General features: G+C 32.6%; 1 protein-coding gene and 1 long non-coding RNA gene across 4 annotated transcripts; one reads left to right on the top strand and one right to left on the bottom strand.

The window, feature by feature from the left end:
* Positions 1–694: 694 nt before the first annotated feature.
* LOC131955254 (MPN domain-containing protein) lies at positions 695–11,520 on the top strand. Of its 3 annotated transcripts, XM_059319290.1 has the most exons (16): positions 695–828; positions 1,519–1,535; positions 2,415–2,626; positions 3,185–3,334; positions 4,488–4,571; positions 4,654–4,949; positions 5,117–5,157; positions 5,601–5,760; positions 5,846–5,942; positions 6,420–6,492; positions 6,574–6,650; positions 7,182–7,350; positions 7,529–7,599; positions 7,726–7,812; positions 9,146–9,238; positions 9,320–11,520. In XM_059319290.1, the coding sequence occupies exons 2-16, from the start codon at positions 1,532–1,534 to the stop codon at positions 9,407–9,409; spliced, it is 1,704 nt and encodes a 567-aa protein (XP_059175273.1). In that variant the 5' UTR covers positions 695–828; positions 1,519–1,531; the 3' UTR covers positions 9,410–11,520. The 3 variants fall into 3 exon arrangements, with proteins under 3 accessions (XP_059175273.1, XP_059175275.1, XP_059175272.1); XM_059319292.1 differs by lacking the exon at positions 695–828 and having other exon boundaries at positions 1,221–1,535; positions 9,146–9,232; XM_059319289.1 differs by lacking the exon at positions 695–828 and having other exon boundaries at positions 1,222–1,535.
* A 2,008-nt stretch (positions 11,521–13,528) lies between these two features.
* LOC131955258 (uncharacterized) lies at positions 13,529–15,858 on the bottom strand. The gene is made up of 4 exons (XR_009388826.1): positions 15,756–15,858; positions 15,618–15,644; positions 14,679–14,734; positions 13,529–13,665 (listed from the first exon to the last, which is right to left on the bottom strand). It is a non-coding gene; the product is annotated as an uncharacterized LOC131955258 (long non-coding RNA).
* Between the last annotated feature and the right edge of the window lie 2,868 nt (positions 15,859–18,726).

Raw genomic sequence — 18,726 nt, 5'->3', positions numbered from 1 at the left:
CTATATGAAAACTGCAATATGAAATTTGAAAATTGCAGCATTATGAGGAAAATTTTGGAAAATGCTGGGGAGAGGCTTTTATCGGTCACTGACTCTTATGGATATTTGCTTTACTGTTACACAGCCGTATATTATGCGTTAATACAATTGTTGTTTTCCTCTCTAAGTGTTAATCACTTTATCTTTTCACCGATCCGGCGCACTCACCCTTTCTCTGGAAAAGATGGTGAGCAGTTTATACTATTCACTGGCTCTTTGGGGTATTTGTTTAACATTTAAGATAGAAAACAGTTAAATCAGTGTGCAAAGCCGTGTATCCGCCTATTTTCTTAGCTTTGACAATTCTGCAGCTTAAATGTGTTGTTTTTATTCAGTGTTTCTTCCAGACTTTTTTCTCCGGGGGGGGGGGGGTACTTGAAATTTTCGGGGGGGGGGGGGGGCGGTAGACTTTCTTCGGGGGGGGGGGAGGGCGGACACTGTTAGAAGTATATATTTTCTATATAAATTAAATAAATTTCAAGGGTCAACGCCCTGTGGCAACTGTCTATCTCCCCCCCCCCCATAAGCTAAGATACTGATTACTATTTACTCCCAAGACAGTTTCGCCCACTGTTTGTTTCGTCAAATACTATGTCCTTCTTGAGCTAGGCGTCTTTGTAGATCTCCTCTTAAAAAGATTAGTAATTACACTTCCAGACTGTATTCTATATTGACTATTGAGCTTTATTTTAGGCCTCTGCTAGATTTTTTTACTCTGCAGTCTAGATCTAGATCTAGATCTACATTCACATGCAAATAGATCTAGATATAATATATCTATATTATCTAGTAAAGGCCTTAGATTTATATTTAGATCTTCTAGTTCTAGATAGATCATCTGATCTAGCTGTTGCAGTGTTGCTAGTCGATACGAAACATCAGCCTGAACAAAAACTGGATCTTCTCTTGAACAGTCTCTTCTTCAATCTTACTCTTCTTGTCTTAGCCTGTCTTAGTCTTACTCTTAGTCTTATAAAATCTCCTCACTGTACAGTACTCTACACTACGCTCTACTCTCTCTACTTAACTCTACTACTACTAGTACTACACTCTAGATCTAGTTAGTACTAGATCTCTAGATTTAGAATCTAGATCTACTAATAAAGTATTTCTACTAGAATCTAGAGATCTAGACTACAGTAACACTACATTTAACTACATTAACATTTACATCTAGATCTTTCTTTAGTACTTGATTACATGCATGAGCTAGATTAGATATTTAGCATAACTTAGTATACTATTTTTATTAACTATAATACTGCCATAACTGCAGGATGAATCTATTCTAGATCTAGTGGCCTATACTATTTTAATTGCTAAATAATAAATAAATAATAGAGGGCCTACTAAAACTAGGCCAAAGTCTTAGAATTAGAATAGTTGACCAAAGTCAACTTCATGGCTAAGAAGATTTAACAAAGTAGCTAGAGATCTAGACCTATTCAATTTGATTTTATTTTTCATTCTTGGCACAAGGAAGAATATCAAAATGGGTTGGTCTAATTTTTTTTTCAAGATCTAGACCAGTACTTTTAATAGAATTTAGTAGTATTAGTAGATATATAATATATAAGCTTCTTATTTCTCCCTGTAATATTACAAATGAATGATACTATTACTTGATACTAATCTATGATAAAAATTTGGAGTATTGTTGGGTGTAAATGGAATTGTTCTTAAACATGCTCCCCAGCATGTTTCATTGGAACATATTGGATCTAGATCTAGCTGAAGACAGGTCTAACACATTATCCAAAAAATTAATAAGTATTAAGTAGGCGTAAATAAATTAATAATTAGTACTAACCTAAACCACAACACTTCCTATAAATAAGTATAAAACATGTATAAGGCTAGCTAGGAGGGTGGGGGGTTAGGGTGGGGGGAGGGGGGGGGGGGGGGGTCAGAGAAATCAGCTTAAATAAAGGGGACATCAAAATGCTGATGTGCTTCTTTCTATCTATCGGTACCGAAGTTGGGATGGTCTGTCTCAACTACTTTTCATAAAGCCTTATTTTAAAACATCCAAGGGAGAGAATTCAAATGATTACTATCACATATTTTGTAAAACAAAATAAGTAAACAAACATAAAACCAAAATTATTGTTATTATATTCTTTATGATTATTTGTCGAATACAGGATAGTACATTTTACATTGTAAAATCACAATGGATTGTGGGCCCCTTTCCAACGCTATAAAGAAGCAAAAGTCGTCTTAATATCTAGCGACCTCTCGCGCAATGGACTTTGATTTTTTTTTTTCAAAAGAATGTTGCCAACAACAGCAATAAGTTGCCTATTATATGGAAAAATTCCTATGTTTCAATTTACGTCACTATCAGTCCCTTTACTTTTTTTATCTAATTTTAGACCAGGAATCTGTTGATGATGATAATATTGACACCATAGTCAAAGAGGTTGACGAAGGTGAAGATGAAATGGAGGAAACCTCAGGAGAGGAGGAAGAAGACTCTTTACAGAAAGCTAAACAAGCAATTACTTGCCGTAGTGTTACTTTAACCACATTGATGGATGATGGGATTATAAAACCAGGAGAAGGTGTTTTATCAATAGATTATTTGGTAACTGAATAGTCTTCATTTTTCTTTGAGCTTGTTTAGTAATGATCTCTTATTATGTCTTTTAAAATCTATTATTTTTGTTAAAAAATTTTTTTTAAATAAAACTTAGTACCCTTTTTGAACCTAATGAAGTAGAGTTCAACTGTTTCATTAGCTTCTACATTTGATGAGATAGATAACTTTAAGGTTAGCATTCGTACACTGCCATCCAACATGCCATCCCCATATATTTTTTTCTTTGTAGTTAGTGATCATGAGTTTCATTACAGTCTTTTTCCTAAACGTTTTTAAATTAGTGTAGAATTTATACAGAGTTTATGATCTGTTTTTATCCCTGTTTTCATTTTCATTATCTTACCTATTTATTTTAATAAATAAAATTGTCAAATTAAATATTTTAAAAGCTAGTGCCATTCATGAAAGAAATTAATTTTACTGCTGTTTAATTTGTTGCAGTAAAAAATTTAATTTCTTTTAAGGGAGGTAAGTAAATGCTATTTAAAAAAAGATCAGATGTAGGCCTATAATAATAAAATTATAAAAAACCATTTCATCTAGGGTCAGAGATTTGAAGCAGACTTGTTGGAAAATGGAAAAATTAAATGGCCCCAAGGATCTCAAGAAGAGTTTAACACTCCAAGTGCATGGGCTCTACACTGTAAAAGATTAGTCAATCCAATAAAAAGGTCTGGCTGTGGATGGGCATCAGTAAGATTTGTTTCTTTTTAATTCTATTTTTATCAAACTTGATATGCCAGCTTTATAGTGTATGACTAACCTATATACTACTATAACTCAACGTAATTTTTATTTTTATTTATTTATCTGCCCTTTACTAATTCTGATTTACCTCATTTTTTCAATTAATATAATCTTAAAAGGGAAATACAGCATAATTAACTAATTATGACCTAAAAAGATGAGTATTAAATAAAACAATGTTTCATGAACAGTAGTATTAAATAAATAAATGAAATTTGTAATTTAACTTTGCAGCTTAAATGACATGAACAATTATGCACACTCTGAAAAATCGCTTTCATGAGCTGATTTATTTATTAAATTAAAAAATAGCTTTACACAATTACACATCATCTAATAGTGTTGACGTCAAGCTATTACTTTGAGTTGCATTGAGTTCTAACATCCAGTTACACTAGTAATAGTCTGGCGTACTACCTGGACCTACTAAGACTTGAATACAAAGATGTCACGAACACATAAGAAAATGCTAAAGCATTCAGCATATCTTCTTTTTCATTCTTAATTGTAATTTTGGGGCGGAATTCTTCATCACAATTGTGTTACATGTCAAGTTATGCTCTGTAAAGGCTGTTGACTCTGATCTCAGCCTGTTTTTTCTTTGTGATTTTGCTTCATAGCCTTTGCCCATCCAAGAACAAGGTAGCCGTTGTTTGATTTTTAGAGTTTTTTTCCTAGACTAGTTCCTGTTCTCATCAAGCTTCATCTACCCGAACTCATGACTTTTCGGTTTAGCACCAGGAGCTTCACCGACCCAACCAGATATAAATAAATATGATTTTCCTCTAGCACAAACTTAACAGGAATGAGACTGACTAACCTTGATACCTTGTTCAACCAAACCTGCATAAAAATGTCACACATATTTCCTACATTCTCCCCAAAAAATGTTCTATAACACAAATTCCACACTCTGTCATAAATCTTAACTTCTTTCCCATTGTTCCTCTTTTCACATTGCTTTTATATATCTGCCATGTCTAAATATAAATGCAATGTAGGTTTGTTTAAAAGAAGAATTAAAGAGCGATCTATCGCAAAGATAATTTACTCATTATTTGTTTAATTAAAAGTAAACATTTTATTTATGTTCACTCAGGTCAAGTATAAGAATAGAAAACTTGACATTTGGAAAAGTATGTGGGCACGAAAGCACAGAATAAATAACCCTTTCAAAAACAAGGTGAGAACTTACTCAAATATTTTTTCCCAAGTTTTGTTCAATTTTACGGTATTTTATGTTCTGATTTTTCTTCTTTCACCAGAATTCATCTGCTGCTTCATTTTTGTCTGCTGAGATGGATTCCAAATCAGGCACAATAATAAACTCACTTTCTTCTGACCTCAGTATCTCTTTAGAAGGTTCTATCAGTAGTGATACTGAGGTGTCAACTGTCTTAAATCCATCTATGACTGATAATTCTAAAGGAAATGCAGATTCTGTCAAAAAATCATGTGAAAAGAAACTGAAAACAGAAGATGTTATTTTACCAGAAAAGCAAGCAGAAAAAGTGTCATTTATAGAGCCATCAATCAAAGCTCCACATTCTGTTCCAAGCCAGTGAGTTGCATATTCTTTCTCACAACATATAAACATACATGTTTTTATGTACAACTGTTCCTACTTTAAGTCGCCAGCGGAGGCATGCCTGTATATAGCAGTAAGATGTTTATGTTTCAAATAATTTCATTGGAGACTATCCACTCTTTTTTTTCTTAAATATTTAGCACATCTCCCAGAAAGCAAGGAGGTTCACCCAATCATGAAAGTAAGTTCATTTTAAAAAGCCTAAAGAGCATATAATACTAGTTTCAAATTTACCACCTAAAAATAATTCAGTTTCAGAAGAAACATGTAATTTTGTCTAATAATAATATTATTTAATACAACAGTATCCCAATTAATTTCCTAGCAGCAGTTCTGTTCTCAAGGGGATATTACTACTGTCAGACCAATTTCCTAAAATCAAACAACAACAAAATGTTATAGTTTCTCATTTATGAACAAAGACCCTTATCCAAATTGGATGCTTTGACAAAGTGTTTCTAATTGGCTTGAAAGATACCAATAATATAAGCCTCAAGTAATGAAAATAATAAACGACATGGATTAATGCTGGGTGCTGGATTAATTAGTGCCTGTTATAAAATAATGTACATCATCAAATAAAATCTACATGATACCTATGTGTGTGTATGTTTCTGTATACAGATCCCCTTAACTTGTCAGCTGAACTCCCCACAGTTGGAAAAAGAGATGTAACCTCCTGCAATCGACCAAAATCTAAATCAGCCCACTTAGATGAGCAGTACTTAGCAAAAGAAAGGAAAAGTGTTTCTTACATATCCCTGGGATCAAGAAACCAAGAAATGTAATTATACACACACTTTTATTTTTAAATTATATAGCACTTGGTGAAATTTGGTGATTTAGAAATTATATTTTTTTCATTCCAGAGATCCCCACACATTAGTGAAATGTGAACACTTTGATAGCCATAGTAAAATTCAACCATTCACTGTCTCACTCACTAGCAATGCTCTGCTGTTGATGGTTTGTATTTCTATTAACTTTATCATGTAATAATTTATGTCTACCTTTTTTCCCCAAAGCCAGAGAAACAACTCAAAAAAACTTTTTTGGCATATTTATTTGTTCTAGTTTTTTAAGTTTGTGTGTGGGTTGTTTGTGGTCAAATCTCATGAATTAACAAATTTATAGTGATGGTATTCCTCTCTTTCTTTGCATATAATTTATTTCCTGCTGAGGGTTTACAACCTCTTCTAAAGCCAGGAGAAAACAATAGATTTTGCACCCATATAATGACAGTGTTTAGTACTACTTTTTTTTTTTTAATTTTAACTTTTAGAATAGTAATTAAGCATATTTTTCTTCATATAAAGTTATATAATTTATAGCAATCCTAGATCTCATTAACTAAATTTAAAAATTGAATGAATTTGTTCACATTATTCATAGCAAACACTTCTACTTTTTAAAAAATTAATTTTTTAAATTCTTTTTTTTTAGGATTTCCATTGTCATTTAACAAAATCGGAAGTTGTTGGATATTTAGGTGGCAAATGGGACTCGCACAAACAACGTAGGTAATGCTGTAGTAGTAACATTACAGCTGGCTTTGATTCATTAGTTATAACTAATGTGCTAACTAATCTATTGACAGATCTAAGCGTGGAACAAGTGTTTCCAGTCAGATGTAGGCTAGGCGATAAAGATAGAGCATCTTTGGTTGAGGAAGAAGTATGTTTTTATTTAAAACCTTAACTGTTAAGATGGGCATTAATATCATATGATATGTATTAAACTGGAGGTTAAATTAACCATGCAGTAAACTGTTTTCTCAAATGTTATCCTGACTAAATGCGCCCTTTGAACTACCTGTGGTTGGGTCAGAATAGCTCATGGCTGCTAAACTGAAAAGGCCTGAGTTCAAACCCGTGGGCAGATAAGGCTCAAAATCTGGGGGCAGCAACTAGAAAACTAAAATCTAACAACTGATGCGGCATAATTGGTCAAATGATCTTCCAGTATAGGTCACAGGCCAGGGCAAAAGAGTTCCTTGATGAAATTCAACTGTCGTATGTTTGTGACTAAGGCAAGCCACCTAAATGGAGACACCCCGCTGTGGTCAAGCATGGAGAGGGGTGGGCACTGCCATGCAACACTTAGCCTTAGACACAGCACTTGGTGGTGCCCCAACGACCAAGGGTCTATGTTAGAATTAGATGATAATAAGCATAAATGTATATGCAAAATTAAAACTATTCACAGATTCGTAGAGGAATGAAACAGAAGAACCAAATGGTAGTAGGCTGGTATCACAGTCATCCATACTGTCAGCCTGACCCATCTATCAGGGATGTAGACTGTCAGATGTCTTACCAGCTTAAAATGAGAGGATCAGGTTCCATGTACCTACCTTGCATTGGATTTATAGTTTGTAAGTTAACAACGAAAGCTAATTCAGTAACTTGAGATCGATACTTATACTATGATATGTTGTTCAAAATATGATATTGGCTTTTCTATAGCTACCATTAACAATGATAAACACTTTGAAAGTATTTATCAAAATCATGTCTAATGTATTAAAATTCAAACAAATTTATAAATTTCAGCCCCATTTGAAAAATTTCCCCCAAAACCAGATTCAAAGATTCAAGCCTTTTGGGTCATGCCTAATCTTGAGGTACCATAATTTTTACCAGAAAAATATTTTAGACTGGATAATTTTTACAGTTTTACTTACCAAACAAACAAAATTAATAAAAATTTTATACAGGTCAGAACTTAATTTTTAACAACTTTTTTTCAGCACCCAACATCATTTAACATTCCAATGTATGTATCTTATGCCATTAGACGAGATTCATCATTAACTGAGGATCTGTTAACTGATATGGTAATTTATAACAAATTTGTAACACCGTGTTTACACTTACAACATGTATAATAGACTATCCATGTAATGGGTGTATGGAACATCTTCTGAGTTGCTGGGCACAAAACCATGCCCCTTTTTTGTGTTCTGTGCTAATTTTTTGTTTTTTGCTCACTCGCAAGAACTCTATATCAATATTTTTTAAGAACTTGGCATATGCATATTTGTGAAGAAATCTGGTGCTACAGCAGACAAATATTTATTCATTTAAATCATACACGCTGTTCCCAAAGGATATAAACAAGCAACACAATAAACCACCAGACTTTAAAAAAAGGCAAATAAAAAGCATTGTAGTACAATATTCCTCTCCACTCAAGTAGTGAATTGTGGGTTGTTTTTTTTAATTTCAAAAGGTCTATTTCTTCTTTGGGTAATATTTGTTTGACTTTATTCATTTGGAAACAAAATTCTGAGAAGTATATCAGAAAACTAAACACTCCAGTTACTAAGTAACGGGAAATAAATGGCTACTGAAGATTGGTGGTCAATTCTACTGAAGGTTGAGGGTAAAATAGTAGTTGGGTAATGGCTTAGACCCTGTGCTATCATCCATAATATTATTTCAAGATCAGTTGCTGACACTCAAATAAAATTCCTATAATATTTCATGATCTCTAATGTTTAGATAATTGCGTAGTTGCATTTTTTTTACTTTGATTAGTCTTTCTATTAATTATTGAGGCCTTATGTATATATAGCATGCGCTCCAGGTCAATGGTCATTTTTTTTTCTAAAATGTTGTATAACATGTTCTGTAAGTGTGAACGCTGAAGTAGATCTATATATGTTCTGTGGAGAAAATGTTTCCAGATAAAATTAAATTTTTGGCAGTCTTTGTGTTATAGAAATAATAGTACACATGTCGTAAGTGTAAACACATTGTAAAACATCATACTTATTAACAATTCAATGGTCTGTACATTAAGTAGATTGCACGTAATATTTTTGAGCTAAAAGGTGACATATTTTTATTCATAATTCTTGCTTTTTAAAATGTATTTTAAAATTCTGCATATAGTAAAAGCAAGAAGCAATATGCTATAGATTTGTCTTAGTTTATCATGTTGAAACCTAAGGATATGGTATTACCTAGAACTTATTTTTAAATTAATTAAACATGCTTTATAAATCAGTTATAGTGTAGAAGTATATATAAGATATTTTGCTAAAAAGTTATAAAAATCATGGTGAAAGTATTATATTCAAAGAGAAATTTATTTTCTTTTATGTTGACTTCAGCACTTGAACTTGTATAATGGTATTTATATTCTTTATATCATTTTATACACAGAAGCGTTTAACAGAGTTCTATAGTGGAGCATTGGATAAAGTCCACCTTAAAGAACACTGGGGTGAAGCTATTACTTATATGGATAAGGTAAAGGTCAGTAAAACTTCTTGTATTAATACTGATATTTAAAAATCTAAACATAGTAAATGTAATATTGCTATATCCTGATTTTAGGCATCACTGAGAAGTAAGCTACCAGAAGATCAGCTTGAAAGTGGAACATTTTTAGACTATGTGCAGCAACTACTCAAAGCTATGCGGTGAAAATTATTTGAAATGGAATTCTGTTCATGGCAACACAAAAAATTATTTGCCAAATTGGTGTAAAAATGTAGTAAAGCATAATTTCATGTTCTTAATCTCATTGTACCTAAATGTTTGTTATCAAAGCAATTTTCATATATACTAAAAAAGCGAAAGTGATTTCCCCATAACTTTCCCTAAATTCTTATGTAACAGTAAGGGGGATGGCACTTCCAGTGCAATAGAAATATTTTTTATTTAAATAGAATAGAATCTAGGGATAAAAAAATGTTGTGAGAAATCAGAAATACCGTTAACAACTACTTCCAGTCACCAGAAATCACTAACAGAATCAAGATAATTAGATTTTATACCTATATATAAAATTTCTTTCACCTAAATGAAATGGTACTTACTTTATTGATATTTTAGAAACAAGATATAGAGTACCGCTTCTGGTTATCAAAAGTAACTCAAAAAATAAAAAGATAATCAAAGTATAAGATCTTATATATGAAACCGTTCAAAATTTTTAAAGTGTATTTGATGTAGTGTTTAAAATGTGAAATTTTGGCTACCAAACTTAAGCAGTGCTCTAACTATTAGTTTTTGAGAAACCAGAAGTAGAGTTAGTTGAACTTCCGGTAACTGTATATCGCTCAAACATTGATACAGAACTGCATATTTGATATATTACTTGTATTTGTATATGTAATTTCATCAACGTTTGAACAAATTGCAAAATCATGTTTTTCATCAAGACTTGTCGAAATCTAAATTTAGAGTTTTTCCACTATTATATTACTTTCTCTATACTCAGTATATGAGGAAGTAAAAATTGCTGTGACTTTTTCTTAAAAACAAAAACTTGCCTTTCTAATTAAAAACTTGGTAGCTAATAAATGTTAGAGATTTTGGTAACCAGCCACTTGAATATCTAAAGAAAGATAACTTGCTTTAGATGGTAGTGCTTATTGCAGTCAGCAGAAGATGACATAAGCAACATGATTATTTCGGTCTGTGGGTTATCAAGGAAATATACTGTGCTTTTTATCCTCGTGATAAATGGTGCAAAAAATTGTAACAATCAGTTGAAATTGTTTATATTTGCTCTGATTAAAATCATAATTTTCTCAGATTAAACCTAGCCATAACCTTAATTTAAAAGTTTCCCTTTCAAACCTGATGGTCTATGGGGCAAGTGAAGTAAAGTTCACTTGTTTCTGTGACCTCGGCATATGAAGAGATAGTGTGGTTAGCACTATGCCCAGCCACCTTTACTCTCCCTAACGTGAGTTAGGTACCCATCAGAGTTGGGTGGACTCAGGGACGTTGTACTGACTTTATCCCTGATTCGAAACTCGAGACCTACGGATTAGCAGTCCAGCTTTCTACTGCTAGACCACTCCGCCACCTAACCTTAATGCATTTAATCCATAAAAAACACATTTCAACTTGGTTCTAAACCTGAAACCTTCTTGATACTATCATGCAAACACTCTAAACAGGTTCCAAAATATAGTATTATATAATAGTAATAGCAGTCAAACTTCCATTTTTAAACATGGTCACCCTTGACCAATATAATGCAACACTAGTAATCATTACTCAATTATCATGTAGAGTAAAAACAACTTACCCCAAACACTTAGATTAATTCTGTTATCCCCCTTTTGAATTTAGTAATATTTAAATTAATTTTTAATACCAAATTAGATTGAAACTAATATTAAATCTGTATTTAATTGAGTTTTAAGAATAGATTAGACCACAAATTTACCCACAGATGGACCTTGTGAGATAAGCAGAAGCCAGTAAAAAATGCTTTTACTTTTAGCTAGTCCTCCATTACATCCTGTTTTTAAGCCGTTTATTAATATTAATAACCCCTCCCATTGTTACATAAGCTCCTATCTCCATCAGTTCTGATCAATGAATTTGGGCCTATATGCCTAGTCTTGGATTTGGCAGCGTCATATTTTAATAATTGTAATTTCCATATTTTGCAAATACCTGTATAATAAAGAATGCATACATATTTGTAACGTAAATTTTGTATTACTATTGAACTACAACTGTAATTTGTTTGTGTATAATCTTTTATATTTATTAAACATACCTCAGTAATTATAGTGTGCTTACATTGTTTCCCTTCAAACTGATACTGCATCATGATTCATATATAAATGGATATATATATATGTGTGTATATATATATGTGTATATATATATATATTACCAATTTTATGTTAGCCCTCGTGTTTGAAAACATTTGTTTAGGTATTCTAAATAAATGTTCTTATTTTTAAAAGCGCTACTGGTTCTACTCTAAGACTAATAATAGCAATAAATACAGAATAGTTATTTCGACAAAAAATATTTTCTATAAATTAGCTATGGCTATTTTACAAGGTGAGACAAAGTTAAAGTTAATGCTACACGTCTATTTCTAAAATCAAACAGTTTTGACACTACTAAATCACCATATTCATTAAAGAAGTGGAGATAAGTAGCTAGACGCGATCACCTTTAGGGTGAGTCTGGTGAGCTATGGGTTCACTATAAAAGAAAAAAAAAGAATTGTAGAGCCGGCCGAACCAGTGAAGGCTATTAGAGGGAGATTTAAAAAGTTTTGAAACTAAGGGGAGGCAACACGAACTTTCTCGCAATTAAAATACGGACCACTGCTTTTCAATTTTCAAGGAACAGGTCTGATACTGATAATCGTCTTTTATATCGCGAGCTACTGATGTAGCTTTACATATGTTTTAGTCGTGACACTAAAGAATCACGTAGGAATCACTAAAGAGTAGTGAGGAGAATAAAAAATTTAAAAAAAAAAAACCATTTACAAGCTATTGAAATAAAATCATTTGCTTTCCTTCATAAAAGTTAAGGTCACTCTTGACAATGACATCTTCAAAATTTAATTTGAAAGAATTGGGTACTTCGTTTTATCTTACTTTTTTCAGTGCATTTAAATTTAAAAGCCAGTCGCTGTATGGTTTCTTTATATTTGTTTTATTTTGAGTTTTTATCATCTTCTAGATTTCCTACATACACAGACTTTATTCCAATTTAAGATGCCCAGAAATGTTTCAATTTTTTATTTACCTCAATCAGATTCATTTACCACTCTGCAGTTTCTCAAACATCCACATGGCAATATTTCCTAAAAGTAAAACTAAATGTATTTGTCTTCGCAGTAGAAAAGCAAAACCTCATGATCTTTATTATGTCTTGGCACAGTTCCCTAAACAGCCAAGTATTTAGGCTCCAGATTTAATGATTTACGACTTTCATTAGCCATGCAGTCGGAAGACCGGTGACAATCATGCAGTAGATAGCCCTTGGTTAGGGTGCTAATCTTTCATTGTTTCCTGAAAGCCTAATATTGACCCAAACAAACATTCATCAACTTGAAAAACAAACTAGGGAAAGAAAGATTGCACTCAAAATGTGTTAAATGGACATGTCTGCTATTAAGCCTCAGTAGTACTATATTTTTGTTGGTGTGTTCGGTATGCCGTTTCAAAATTACATTTGAGTTTTGAAGGTTTTATTGACTATAGACTCATGGCTAACTTTGCACAGTACGCATGGATTTTCTCCATTTCATTTGATGTCAGTTAAACCTAATTTCAGATATTTTCCAACGCTAGCTAGGGTTTAAATTTATCAGTTTGCGAACCCATGATTTAGCACGTGTGCATGAAAATGTAAATATTCAGTTCTCAACCAGGATACATCATCTCACATGTACCATAATTGATCCAATACAAGTATTAATCATATCCCTTGGGTACAGAAACAGATGAAAATACTGTTTTCAGGTTATAACCTGTAAATTTTATTATTGACTGTGCAATTCAGTGTTTGGTCCGTGGATGTCTGACAATGCCAACGCAATCGAAACTAGTAGTAATAATATAGATGTGCATAAGTTGTACGAACAGAGTCTACCAAAAATCCAAAATTTGACAAAACAGTAGTCTCAAGTGGGTTGATTTACATATACTACAACTCAAACTTCTAATCTATCATAACATCTATATCTAACACCCTCATATGATGTCAATCACATAATGTTACTAACTAGTATTTTATTTTAACTTTAACAATAACTGAAAGAAAAAAAAATGATAAATGGCACAAGTTTATTGTGGTCAGAGAATTTGACAGTGAACAGGTATCTTGAATGCCTGGCTCCATTTGTACCATTCTGTTTTGTAGGTAAGGTTGACATTGAGGAACAGACAATTCAAATTTACTTGGATCTGAAAATAGTTAAGACAATATATAACATACATTAAATTAATAATATACTACCACCAACTCACCAGTTATCACAAGTTATTATACAAATTGCCATAAAAATTAATATGGGAAAATTTTTCAAACGAAATACAAGGTAAACCATAAGGACTGTTTTAACAACTGCCTTAAATTATAAAAATGTCCATGTAAGTTACAATGCTTAAGTTTTATCTAGCTAAAAGAAAGTCAATGTAAATGAGCTATACGAGAATCATGGTCCATACACCTTTAACCTTAGAAATTGTGGCTCCAAACATGTGCAAATTGAACCACATTTTATAGTATTATCAGTCAAATCAGTTTTGATCAGCGCACTTATTACAGTACAATACATTATTGATCAGCCTAGCCAGAAAAGCTCAACAAGCAATTCTACTATCTGAAATCCAACTTTCTAAATTCCAGTCCTGCAGGACCACATACATACCCTGCTAATGTAGTAGGTGCTACCAGTCAGATCAAAAGATCACAAGGTAAGTGGGTACTTAGATCTGTATCATATTATGCATTATAATACAAATAAATTCCTTTTCCAGATTACGTTAAATGTGAATTCAACCCAAATAGATGACTAGAACAGTTATAGTGATGGGGAAAATGCTGAACAGGATGGATTAAGTATAATTCTAAACAGAATCATGAAAATTAACCTAGGCTAGGTTAGGCGAGTTCCATAACACTACTGCAAAGCAAGTATATTCAACTTTTTCATGTACTCAGAAATTGAGATACTACAATAAGATGTGTTGATCATATTTCATCATTTTCAATAGTAGACATCTGAAAAATGATGGCCAGGTGTATAAAGAGACTCCTACTGTACTAATAAAGTGTGATTTCAAACTATAGATCCATGTCAAAAGCTCCTTTGAAAATCATGCTTCAATACCTCAGGTCCGGAAAAGGATCTTATAATGGGAAGAAAAATTCATGCTGCTCTAGCATCTAGCAAGACCTATAATAAAAACCTTACCTAGCCCTCATCTTTCTCCTCTTGCGCTTCAACCTTCGCATACGCTTCTTGCGCCACTGAAAAGTTAAAATAATTGTTACCTCTAAAAAAATGAAGACCAGTCACTAGATCTAGCAAGATTTATTTAGATCTAGTCTAGAATAGTTAAACTTGACACTCAACCAAGGCAGTGGGCTACAAAATTTCATCAACTCCAACCAAATGTGTAAACACCAAATTTGCTATTTCAATGTTTGGCTTATTAAATTATTAAAGACGAGCCGACCCGCTGCGTATCATACGCCGCTATTTAGTTGTTTTTCTACTTTTCAGTAATTTATAATTTGTGAATTCGACAGTACCAATGCTGCCATTGAAAATATTTGCTTAAAAACACTACCCCCCCCCCCCCGTGAAAGCAGCCTCCTCTTAGTTACCTCCTCTAAGTTTAAAATCGTTTCAAACTAAATTATCTGCCCCTAATAGCCGTCACCAAACCCGTCTCTGTGATTGTAAAATGTAAAGAGTGAACACCGCTCACCAGATCATGTGGGGGTGGTAGTGATAGTGATAGAGAGGAAGAGAGGGGACTGCAAAGGCGCGCTTGCAGCTTGTTTTCTAACTGATCCCAGAAGAGAATTATATATAGATCTATAGATAGATACTGGTGTCCGATAAAAAACTTTCAAATATAGTTATATGGAAATGTGTTGCCAGTTGTATACCCCCCAGCACTTTTATGCAGGAGAAGCATTACGTGTAGAATCTAGACCTTAGTCTTAGGCAAATATTTGTCATCTAGATGACCTTGCTATTTAAAATAGCTAGATCTAGATCTAAGTTCTAGACAAAAATTCTAGGCATAGATGTATCTGTATTTCTATGACGGACTAACTTTTCAAGGAAATCATTCTGAAAAATTTGCCACGATGCATGGTAAAAAAAATATTAATTGCTTACCTTAGCTCTCATTTTCTGTCAAAGATGCTGAAATGATAGAATGTAAAAGGGTTGATATTAGCTCTCAGATTAACTTTGAACTCAGATTAAACATCAGTATAGTGTGCTGGTATAGGATTGAAATTGGTCTCAACCTACCTGTAATGGCTACAGCTTCAAGAAAGAACGGGAAGCGGAAACCGTAGACTATTATGGAGAATTTGTTGCCAGATTTCATATGCCTGTTTGAACTAAAGTAGGCCTAAACTTGAAATCTTAGGATACCGAAATCTGCATGGGCTTGTGGCCTTATTATTTATTAAGTAATAAAACAGATAGTATTAGTTACCTCACAAGTTAAAGACAGTTACAAGTACTATGGACGTTTAGACCCAAGGTCTTCGTCAGCACACAACAGTGTGGTTACAGATTAGACAAATAAAGACAAACAGTAACACATTTTTTGACTTAGTTATTAAGACACTAGCCATGAGTAGGCCTATCCGTTTCACGTGAATTATAGGCCTATATTTTTTAATGTTATATTTGTTTGGAAAAAACTAATTTATATAATAATTATTGGTCAAAACGCAATGTGCTTTACTACACGTTAAACGATATTAGCGACAAAGCAAAGAAATAACTAAATATATCAAAATCCGACACATTTAAAATATCATAGGCTACCGCAGTGTCGGAACTTTAAAAAAAGGGCCACCCCGCAAAAAAAAATTTTAGACCCCCACCCTATATATATATATACTAGGCATGCTGCCCAGCTTCGCTTAGGCTTTCGAAAACATTGAGAATTTGAATGCTTAATTAATTCGCCCGAGGGTCGGTCTACGACCTCAAGAGTTATGAAGAGGTTCCTCCGTGGACATTTTTTTCGATTTATAGCTCATATAAGGTACCGGTCAGTCGAGGTCAGTTTTGACCCCTTCATCGTAGACTTTTCGGCCAACCGGTCCACGTGCTCTGTCGCCCCAAGGCAAGATCCTGCCAAATTTGAAGCGCCTGCGGCGCCGTGAAGTGCCTTATCGGACACCCGACAATCTAGATCTAGATCTAGAATCCTAATTGAATTTTTTTTTAAAGTTTAGTCCGAGCAAAATTTAAAAAAAAATACATTAACCAAGTTGACTTGGTGGGTCTCGAACCCGCACCACCTGCGTGGTTTATAGTACTCTAACATCTCCGCTATTTAGGCACCTTATAAAATACAGAGAATGAAAGACGTATTTTAAAATCTTAACTTACGCGAATATGCCTATTCTTTCAAATTAATTTTTTTATCCCAAATTAGCCAGTTCCAAACAAAGATTTTGTATAAATAAATGTTATGAGTTTAGGCCGGAAAAATTGTATTGTATACATTTCATAGTGTACGTAGATCTAAATCAAATTTGAATGAAATAGTTCATTTCTTTTTTATTCTAAACACGGCAGATGACGTCATTAGTAAGCAATAGTGTCGTCACAGTTTTATGCGTTCTTTTACACATCTATTAATGCTTTTCCGGTTGCATAAATAATACTGTTTCTCTACATTCGAATACGCCTTTATTTTTTATTTTTCTTCTTTAAATAAAATTGTGGTTATACATTTAAAACATCTAACATATTATTTTCAACAAAAGTCCGTAAAAGGTTCTCGATATATCGCTGCCGATTCTGACGTGATGTCCGGCGAAAAATTTTTGCGGACAGACAGAGAGAGAGAGAGAGAGAGAGAGAGAGAGATGTGCGAACGTGGGGATTTATATATTAGGATATATATATATATATATATATATATATATATATATATATATATATATATATATATATATATATATATATATATATATGCAAAATACGAACATAGGATACTCATTGCTGGCCTGTTCGGGTCTTGAAAAAAATGTTGTTTTTTTTATGTAACTCTATTGTAAATAAAACATGTAAAGTACTGAAAAAAAATCATAAAAAAGTTTTAATAACAAGCTTTTATGTACAAATGGACTAAAAAGTAGAAAATAAATTATAGACTACTATTTAATTAGCTATAAAGAAAAGCGTGGGTGTCTTCCTTAACATTAGTAAAGGTATCCAATAGATACTAAAGTGACCCACGCTTTTCTTTATAGTTATTTAAGTAGTAGTCTATAGTTTATTTTCTACTTTTTAGTCCATTATTACATAAAAGCTTGTTATTAAAACGTTTTTTATAAATTTTTGTTATGAATTTTTTTTACATGCTTTTATTTAACTCAGTTCCTCTGTCTGTCTAGATCGAAAAGCCGCAGCGAAAATTCGGACACTTCTACTTGACCGATACGTTTCACACTTGGCACGTGGGTCAAGACATGAAGACGATGCAATCTGAAATTAAATTTGACTTAATTGGATGCCTAATTAATTTTTTATGAATTAATTAAAATTTGTACCGAATTAGTAGGCATGTCTATCCAAACGCGTCATCACGACAAAAGCGCGTTATCACGTACAATAGATGTGCCATCACGTTCAATAGGCGCGCAGTGGGTTTTTAGTAATGAAACTCTATTGTAAATAAAAACATGTAAAGCACAAACAATGTTTTTCATAAAAAACGTTTTAATAACAAGCTTTTATGTACTAATGCACTAAAAAGTAGAAAATAAATTATAGACTTATACTATTTAAATAACTATAAAGAAAAGCGTGGGTCTCTACCTAAACATTAGTAAAGGTATCCAATAGATACTAAAGTGACCAACACTTTTCTTTATAGTTATTTAAATAGTATAAGTCTATAATTTATTTTCTACTTTTTAGTGCATTAGTACATAAAAGCTTGTTATTAAAACGTTTTTTATGATTTTTTTTTAAAGTTTAAGTAAACGAAAATCATGTCTATATTCCGAGTTGCCTGCCATCCCACGTAGTGTTATATTAGAATATTCGAGAAAGTTTAGAGGAGATCACTCCCGGTTTATTTATTTTTTTATGAAATTTATCTTTATTAATAATCACACACATAAACATTTTAAATAAGGTATCCATCTACTCTCAAATAAAAAAAATCTCTCTGATCACTCTCAAATACAACAGTCAAGCATAGGCTATCCAGATCAGCCAACTATAAACATGTACACATTATACATCG

The sequence above is a fragment of the Physella acuta genome, unplaced genomic scaffold (genome assembly GCF_028476545.2).
Source record: "Physella acuta isolate Inbredline_101_S28 unplaced genomic scaffold, ASM2847654v3 ptg001059l, whole genome shotgun sequence".
Lineage (NCBI taxonomy): Eukaryota > Metazoa > Mollusca > Gastropoda > Physidae > Physella > Physella acuta.
Note: the sequence above shows the minus strand (reverse complement) of the source record. Positions and strands in the feature narration are given on the sequence as shown.